At 44.1% G+C, this 9,977-nt stretch overlaps 1 protein-coding gene across 7 annotated transcripts in view; it reads right to left on the bottom strand.

Annotated features, from left to right (window-relative positions):
• Nucleotides 1-2,625: 2,625 nt before the first annotated feature.
• LOC119441408 (elongation factor G, mitochondrial) overlaps nt 2,626-9,977 on the bottom strand; it is a 139,031-nt gene continuing 131,679 nt past the window's right edge. For all 7 annotated transcript variants that reach the window (XM_037706033.2, XM_049661247.1, XM_049661244.1 and 4 more), the window contains exon 19: nt 2,626-3,980. In XM_037706033.2, coding sequence (XP_037561961.1) covers nt 3,786-3,980 — 195 coding nt within the window. In that variant the 3' untranslated portion in view covers nt 2,626-3,785. The remainder of the gene's footprint in view (nt 3,981-9,977) is intronic.

Genomic DNA, 9,977 nt, shown 5'->3' with positions numbered 1-9,977 from the left:
TAGTAGTGCTCTGTTGTGTCTATCTTCATCTTCTTTGTGGTGTAAATTTTGCACACAACATTTCTACAGCAAAACCTTGTTAATACGTAGTTGGCAGGGAACGTGGATCAGATATGCACTAAGCCATGTACTAATAAATGGACAATGGCACGAGTGGCTATAGACTTATCGGTCAAAAAAACATGGTAATTCTACCTCAAACACACACAAACAAGTTTTATTTGCAAGCAGGCAGCAAAAAATCTGTGATTTTCACTTGACGTCGTGGCGACCTCGCAGCGACGACGCCATCCTCAAATTCAGCAAGGCTGCAAGCTGGTTTCTCTATATTGCCCAACGTCTCTGCAAAAGCCCTTGTAGCAGCACCAGCAATGCGCAGAACTGTTGTCGACGCCGTCAGCATTTTGACGGCGTTTGCACCGAATGCGTGCGGCATCCGTGACTGTTGCCGGTGCCTCTGGCGGTGACTCGGAGATTTTTGACCAGAGGAGAACTGGACACTCATCGAGCAGCGTCGGAAGTCTTTGCCAGCTTCTTGCCTCGCAATGTTTCTATATAAATTAGTTTCTGTTTGTAAATGTCTGCTACCTCGTGCTTAAAGGGACACTAAAGGCAAATACTAAGTCCAACGTGGACTGTTTAACTACCTTTCCAGAAACCTCGAAACGCTTGTCTCGTGCAAAGAAAAGACTTAGTTTACGAGAAAATTGGATCTGAAGGGTACAAATACCTTTATTGCAATTCAAATCACCCGCCATGCCAAACGAGGAGTGGTGACGTTGCATACGCCATTACCGCCCTTTGCTGCCGTTGGTGAGTGAAACAGTGCCCGCCAGATGGCGGTACGGTGCGCCGCTGCAGCTGATTTTTGTAAAGCGGCGTAGACCGTTCGGGCATTCCGCGACGTTGCATGGAAGTGGAATTCTCTGCTACTTGCAGTTAGTGCGAGGTTTTCGAGCCAGAAAAGCAAGCGCAACACTACACGATAACAGAAAAACTGAAACGTGAAAGTGCGGGCAGCGCAGAGTCTAGCGAACACGAAACCTTTTGACCGCCCGTGTCATCGTCAACGGTGTAATGTCAGTTAGTTCCTTTTTGTAAAAGTGTAATAGAACTGGTGAAGTAGTATTTTCTTCTTTCTTATAATACAGTACAATGATGTTTTTATAACGAGTGGTTCAGTACTAGTGACAGAATTTAAATGAGGAGTGCCTTCGTCATCGGGCGAGTACTTGAATGTCCAGGGGGGGTCTCTAATCGTGTCCTGCATTTACCTCAATTTCTCTATTACTAAGACTCTGCTCGCGATAATATTGACGCTTTAGAGATACTCGAGCACTAATACATCACTTTAGATTGACTTAGTATTTGCCTTTAGTGTCCCTTTAAGCAACTTTTTCACGCGCAACACATGCACGATACATCTACACCTTCATGGCGGTCAAAGTACTAGCCGCGTCAGATGCAGAAGAGCCATCATCCATGTCATTGTCCATGACGTAGAAGCACTAGAAGCTGGAAGCACGTCATGGCTACCATATTCTGACATCACTATCAGTGGTGACTGCAGTCCGGGAAATGTCCGTGCATCGCAATTTCGCTATCTATGGTCTGCGCACACAACATTTAGTCAATTCCACGCTTGTACACATAAAAAAATAAAGTAAACACCACGCACCAACCGTTTGGTATGCAGTTAGCGACTGCGGCTTAAGCGGTCAGTTAATATATGTATTAGAATCAATGGCAACAGGGCAGGGGATTCATCCCGACTTAATTAAACCGAAATCACTTATAAAGCAGGTACGTATTAACGAGGGTTTACTGTATTTCTGAAACTCACCACCTAGCCTAACACCATGTTGTTTTGGAGTTCATCATTACATACGCCACGGTCTTATGCAACATGAATGCTCATTGAAATCGATGTTTCACTCTATACAGAACATACAAATGCAAGTGACATTGCAAAGGTAACTAAGGATGTGCATGTCAACTAGACAGGAATTTGCATTCAGCGTTTTGTGGTTCTTAATGTTTAGGTGGTAGAGCTTTACTCGTCAAAAACAGAATCCTTCACAGATGTATACCAATCGAACAACGAATACATCAAAGACAGCGAAGCTGTATAAGCGAGTCGTCACACCCTTTATAAGTGATGGGAATCGGTTTACTGGCTTATGGCCTTGCTTGTAGGCCATCATGAAAAATTCCCAATCCATCTTTCTGATGCACTATACATGCCACATAAAAGTTTTTTCGAAACCTGGAAGAACGCCTGCAAAACAAGAAAATTTTCTAGAAGTGGCCTCCAAGATTATGGAGAAGTTCAGATCTTGCCTATTCATTGTATGATTTGCAGGCAAGAAGATTTAAAATGCACTGCCATCTCTGGCTGAAATGAAATAAATGTCAAGGTGGTCGCCAGTTCTTTGTTTTAGAAGCTAAGAGCACTTAAAAAATGATGGCTATTCACACCCAACCTTGGGACATTGCATGTTTTGTTGGCTAAACCGATTTGGCTTTGCTTGAAGCTGTGTACAGCTGCCTTGCCTTGCTGTGTGCATGCTTAGTCTGCATTTAGAGCCTTAAGCTCAAAATCAGTGCACACCCACTCAGTCAAAGTGCTTGAGGTTTATTAAACTGACTTGCAGTATGATACATCTAGCACTGGCCAAGTGAACAAAACCAAGTGACGGTGATGTGGTGGTCTCAGTAAAATTTCTTTAATACACGCACATATGTAAATTTGTTTCCAATTAGATGCCTAAAGTAAAACAATTCATTTTCGTGTTTATTTAACAGCACTGTCTTCCAGAAGGAAGCAATCACGCATACTTCATTCAGTCATATGTAAAAAATGGACAGGTTGGCAAGTGAACACCAAGTAATCGAACCAAACAGTTACTGAGTGGCGTTTACAGCTGAGATGAAAAGTGCACAGGGAGGAATATTAACAGTAACTTCGATTTTTTAATTCAGTTGAAGCAATTTCGACTAGACCACAGGTCACTAAACTTGATGCCGCAGAAACCATTATGATCTGTACATACAAAGCCCTAAGTATAACACACTGCCCGATGGCTCCAAAAGATGGACTGACTAACCTGAGAATGTCAGCATGCAATCTTATCCAACAGCTAACAATGCACGAGTCAAAAGTCAGCAGCGTGTGGTATCTGTCCAGCACAACGAAGGCTCCCCAAGAAGGTTTCCCGTGTTGTAAGCATGCATTCTATGAAGTCCACCGGGCCCAAAAGCCACACATTCCCTCAAAAGTGTTAATTTTTGATAACAGTTCTGCGCTGTGCGCACTGCCTAAAACACCATGGACAATTCCCCCATCAGACCTTAACTTGGTGCTGAAATCCTGACAGCAGCATGCCAAGGTGCAAAACTGTAAACAACATCGTAGACGTGCGCATTTGAACGGCTCTGATCACTTTCATCACAACTTCTCTGGCCTCTGTGCAAGCAACCAGAGCTGATTGCAGGCTGTACAGCAGGGCCCATGCAATTAGCAGAGGCTTCAAGGCTCCAAAGGTTGAGAACTGACAACCTCTGCAGTTCTTGATTGCCAGGGCATCAGTGCTGGACAGTCACACACACATTGACTCGCAAACTTTGGGTTGGGACAGGATGATGATGATGATCCATCAGAAGAGCTTGTCAGCCAGGCCACCTTTCTGATGAGCACACAGTACATCAATGTCCTTGCAAGGTGAGCACTAGACACTGTGTGATGAAAAGTTTGGTTTCTACATAACCTAATAAAGGAAACACGTTCAGCGCCTCTTTTTCCCGCCCCCGGCAGCAGCAGCTGCTGCAGCTTCCTGATCAGCTCGATACTCTTCAACCAGCTGCTGCTGTACCTCGGGCCTCGCTGGGGAGTAGCGCGAGTACTCCATGGTGAACTCGCCCTTGCCTTGCGTCATGGAACGTAGCTCTGTCGAGTAGCCAAACATGCTGTTCAGCGGCACCTGCAAAGGCAACAAGCCTGTGAGGACTTGTACAGCTATATCCTACAGCATGGATCAAAAATATGTGTTCCTCAATGACAGTCCAATTTCAAGATGAGTTTCACTATGCTACCCCCGTCACAAAGCATGCCGGTAGTGGTAGTCCTTACTGAGCCGAATAGCAACTATGGTAAGAAAAGTGCGTCGTCACCGTACCATCGCAAACACACTCAAGATCAAAATACAGGGAGGTAAAATAAAAATATTCAACAGCAGTAAAACTATTGAGAAAACAATATTGTATAAAATACACACCCTCGAAGTTGCCCCTAAAATTCACTGGAATCCACAATGTCCTCGGCATTGCCCTCAATGTTGCCTAGAACCTACATTACGAAAGTGCCAAAAACTACTGTCACAGCGACATCGACAAGGGTGCTGCACACATGCTCTGAACATGGTGAAATCTGTCTATTGCCTCACATTAGAATTTGGGCTTGTTTGATCATTTTCAAATTTGAATGCAATCAAACAGGATGAAAAGAAACGGACACACACCGCACCACTGTGCACATTTCTTGTCTGCTGTACTCACCCTGTTTGATGCTCTTCAAATTTTTAAATGCCTGGCATTTTTTTTTCTCCCTTTGCCTGCAGCATTCTTCTGTATATATTTACAAGTAATGCCAGAAGCACATCGTTCTTAGCTCATAATTAATACCTGGTCCTTCCAATATATTGCTGGAGAGAGCTCTTTGTATTCAAGGTGTGAGCACTTTATTGTGCAGCATTTCCCAAATGCCTCATCAAACCACTCTTGGCAGCATCCTTGTAGCATATTGCGCATTGCGCGACAGTGCATGTCGCTCACAGAGACATCACTCGAGCACCAACAAGAACTCGGGGCCGCGAGAGGAGTGAAGCTTGGTGAAAAGATGTGCTCGGCAATTAGAAGGACTCAGCAAACTCCCGTAGCAAATTGTGCAATAGTGTTTAACCCTTAATTTCTGGGCACAAGTTCACACACAATAATAAAGATTTTGTGCTGCTGTTTGTTGACTGCTATGACACGAGGCCACCAAATGCAATTAATTAAAGCCACAGTGCAACATCAATCTAAAATGTCCAAAGTTTCACTTTAATTTAGAACAAAGGCTTTGTAAGAAAAGAAGTAGGTAAATAAATAAAAAAAAGAATTAATTACATTTCGGGGCATTGAAAGCATTATCGACTTGGACCGTAAGTCGATGACTGCACCGTGCCTAGGATGACATCCCTAGAGCAGTGCTGCAGGATTACGAAGCTCGCCGGGTGTGCCAGAAACCACAATCTGATTACGGTATTGCGAACAGCACTGTCACAAACACAGTAAATGTTACAGCATTACGCCTATCATGTTCCCTCAATAACTTTGCTGCCCAATCCTTATCTTCCTTAATGTTTATTTATATCCACAAAGTTATGGCTCCTTAGATTGGCCCTGGCAGAATACAATGATTATATACTTTCCTTTTCAATGATTCCAGTATTTACTTGAAGGTACTTCCCAAATGCACTCCAACTCATTTTTATTGCTCTGAGGATTTCCATTTCTTGACCCAGGGGAGGTATTCTGTAAGAGTCCACCTAGTGGACATGTACATTTCATCTGATGTTGAAGTGCTGATTGGCTGGACTGGGTTGCACTTCAACAGGAGCCAGGCGCGACAGCCAATCAGCACTTCAGCAGCAGACGAAATGGACATGTACTAGGTGGACTGTTACACAATACCTCCCCAGGTCTCCAGAACTACTTGGCCTAGTTAAACATACTGTAACTGCTTTGAACACACCTCATTGCATCACTGTCGAATGGCATGGTGCCAGGTCTTCAAATCAGCTGAATAAGGGCATGTTCGCAATCAGAATATCCAGTAAAATATGCAATTTAAGTTATGGGACCACTCGCATACTATTCAGTGGTGGAACAAGGGAAGGCTCAGGCTGGGGTCAGCGTTTCGGCAAGGGAACTTCTCCGCATCGAAAAAGACAAGTCTCGTGAAAATGTTGGCTACAGCAACACCCCTTGTTTGACCACTGTTTATCACTTCAAGACTCCATCTTCCTGTAAACCTTGGCTTGTTTGGACATATCTTATTCAGTATTTCAAGTAAACCAATGTCAAAGAAATTTAAAACTGGTGTGGTTTTGACACCAAAAAGGGTGGGAGCCCCCTATTCCTGCTCCCATCACAGTGCCATTTCATGTGAACTCTTGAACTGAGTTTAATCTGTTAGTGTCATGAGGTACCCATCAAACAAAAGGAGTTTAAAGAAATTCCACTTCTTCATACTCCTAAAGTTCAAGAGTGTTCTCAAACTGCCTGTGTAACTCCCATATTAGGCTTTCCAATTTGGCTAGCACCAACAAGTGAAACCTCAACACTATAATATCAGTTTGTTCAGAATCTGGATAATTAGTAGCATTATGAGTCAGAAACAGAGAAGGACACATCTTATGGTGAGAATGAAAGTGAAGGAAGATGATGGGGCTTTGAAGGAGATAGAAATGTGATCTCATTGGAAGAATAAAGCAGTGTTTCTCTTGCATAAGAGAGAGCCCTCAACAATAGATTTTCTACAGTCCCATCATTTCTAATGCAAATAAAATTTTATTGGATAATTTAAAAAGCCCGAACTGTCCTTCCCAAATAATTTGCTGGCCTAAATTAAGGCTTCTGAGATATTCAAGGTACTGTACTGGCAACGCTTGGTACCGCTGTGCACATCTGTGGCGTCGAGAACAACAGTACGATGACTGGACATTTTGTGTTGATGTCTGTTTAGGCCTGAATGCAATGCAAATGCCACGGCAATCTAGTATAGGATGGTATTGTGGGATAGCATTGTTTGCTTGATGCCAAAGCGAAGCCGAGGACACTGAGGAGCAGCCCCCCAAAACAAGCAAGTTACTTTTCATACTTTTTTATTTAGAAGAATAGAGAAAGCAAAAGCTGCAAACGACACCAAGTGTCAACAAAAGCTGATAACACTTCATTACATTGTGCATTTTGCTCTGCAGCGGTTCGAATTGCTTTTCATGTGACAGTTCAGTTTTTCTGTATTATCTTTACTGAAGTTTGTAGCACAGTTTGGTGCTGTTCAAAACATGTCCCACTTCCCTCAGAAATACCAAAAATGCTATGAGGGGAATCACCACGTTTTCCAAGATGGAGCATGGTGAACAGTGATGTGTATAGTACCCTAAATATTAGGGGGTGTTCAAATATCGAAACTTCCAAAAAAGAATCGAATATCCAATATTATTAATTTCTAAACAATTTGAGGTATCAAGGGTCTGTGGTGTTAGTTTGGCAAAAAAGGTGTACTTACAGTATTTAATAGATATACAGTCCTATGTTTCCCATGTTAATATTGCATACAAGAGACATGGTTACAAGAGACACTGGGTTACTAAGGGCATCTTTTTTAGGTCCCTAGAGTAAATTTTTCACTATTCAGAAGAGACACAACCCAGATATGCTCACACAATGCAGCCAACATCGTACCAACCGTTATGCACTGAAATTTTCATTCCCTTGGCTCGATTCTGTTCCGTTTCGCAGCCGGATGTCATTCGCATGGCTGCGACTACAAATTGCACTGAACATTTTGTCATTATGCTTTCATAATCGCTGTCATGCTCCCACACCGACTCTGCAACAGAGTACCATTGAGTTGGATTTACGTCGCAGCGTCCACAGCACTGGTCACTTTGTATGCCGGTAGTCGGACTCTGGAGCCGTCGCCATGTTTCCATGAGACAGCTCAGTTCGAATCATCGGGAGCCGAACAGCGCCGAGCGGACGCAGGCGTATGTGTGACCGGCCCGGTTATCTTGCTGTGAATCTTTGCCCCGTCGGGACTTTGCACCTCGATCTTCGCTTGCTTTCTGCTTCGTGCCACTCCATCTGCAGTTCGCATCCCCTCGCCACCCCTTCTCCGCTCCTGCACTTACTAGGTTGCGCAGAGCTGAACGGTATTGTGAGCAACAGGAAGGCTTGCACAGTGAAGTGCTTTACCTCCAGAAGTTCGGAAGGAAGGCAATCTGCAGTCACTAAAAAACAAACTACTTTAAATTGCTTCTTCAAGCCCTCCTGAGAAATTTCCTGCAGATGTGTTTAAACACACTATGATGCTGATGTACTATAATGAAGTCATCTAGTCCAACTTCTCAGTATTCTTAGAATTTTTGGTTACAAGAGACCTTGGTTACAAGAGACACGTTTCCTGGGTCCCTTGAGTGTCTCTTGTGATGAGGAGGTTTTACTGTATGTGTCAAGTACGTTATTTCGGGAAATCATTGGTGCGCACGCACGCACATGCACACACACACACACACAGAGACAGAGTCTGCATTCAGTTCAGCCGCACCGCACGCGGCTTGCTCCGTCAACCACTTCATTCACTCAGTTCGTCGTTGCACACTCCCGCCACAATGACCATGCACAAACACACCATCCATATTCCCTCTAAGCCACCACACACGGTTGCATACCGTTTTGTGCCTGTGACTCTACGCCACCTGGCCCTGTACCCTCACACGTGTAATGCCATTCACAACTCGATGTCAGGTCAACTGAGAAGCTAGTAAATTAAACTCAGATGTAACTGTTTCTAGTGCACTATGACACTGACAGTAATGAAACAAACGTCACGACTGCTGTGCTCGTTGAATGCGCTAAGTGTAATACAACAGCACTGTCCGTCATATTTAACTGAGACAACAAATTCGCAGTCTGCATGACGTGAGGTATGTTTACTTAATGACTGGAAACTGTTGTGACGAAGTTATCCCCTTCCCTCACTCATTCAGCAACTATTTCCCACGTGTCGCATCCCCTGCAGCAGAACCACTCGGAAGAGCCTTCACTGCACCAGGCCTGTGCGATCAGGTTTATGCAAAAGAAATGCAAGCAGGGTGCCTCCAATGGGCCACCAAAAGGTCTCTTGCTAATTTTGATGACCGGTTGACATCCTGCCGTGCCGATAAGAGGCATGGGAACAACAAATTACATACACACGCTCTGCACCACTGTGAATATGCAACCATGCAATTAGTGTTATTGTGCAGAATCAGCATGTTGGCTTGCCGACTGCAGTCAAACCAAACCGAGCCGCTGGCCAAAATGAGCACACCACTAACGCCGCTGACAGACATTTAGGCCACCCAGGCGACTGCACATGCATCGCACTCTGCTATTATGGCTGCCAGTTTAGCCTGAGTGTCTGATCTTACACTCGAGCGCGAACATAAAAACGAGCAAGCCGCTGACAGACTTTTCAGACACGGAGGAGACTGCACGTGGACCTATACTCCACAACAATGACCGTCAGTCCAGCCTGTGCTCTCATGCTCAATCACCGATAAGGTCAAAGAGAACATATTGGCGGCGAGCTTCCCCAGACAGCTTGTCACCAGCCACTCCGTTGGCTGCACCACTAACCAGCACCGCTTCATTGGGAGTCTGCAAACAAAGTTGCAGTTCCGTGCCAGTTGACATGGCGGCAACATTGTTCGTGACCGCCATGTCTGCGACACTGCATGTGCGGTTCATGGCCGAAACACCGTGTGGCATCTGAAACATCACTTATTGCCATTATACATTGATGTAGGTGGTGGTGCTGCAAGGAAGTCAGAATAATTGTGCCGGTTCGAAGTATGAGATATGAAAGATCGGTCGGCTACTGCATTTAACATTTTTACCGGCAGAATATATGTTTTGAAGCACGTGCAAACAAAAAGTTGGATCTTGCATTTTGATCTCACTACAGCAGAACACCCCATTGAAATAAAGCATGACCAACCAAATTTTATATTTACTTTGTTATAGCGTGTTCGTTATATATTATATTATTAATTTAACATGGAAATTATTCTCCAAATGAAAAACTAGCATCATCAATATTATCATGATGTCATGACCCAGAACAAGATTGTTTGATGTCGTGTAGTGATAAGGCTATGGTGATGTTACTC

The sequence above is a fragment of the Dermacentor silvarum genome, chromosome 2 (genome assembly GCF_013339745.2).
Source record: "Dermacentor silvarum isolate Dsil-2018 chromosome 2, BIME_Dsil_1.4, whole genome shotgun sequence".
Classification (NCBI taxonomy): domain Eukaryota; kingdom Metazoa; phylum Arthropoda; class Arachnida; order Ixodida; family Ixodidae; genus Dermacentor; species Dermacentor silvarum.
The sequence above is the reverse complement of the archived record's forward strand: the minus strand, read 5'-3'. Positions and strand labels throughout refer to the sequence as shown.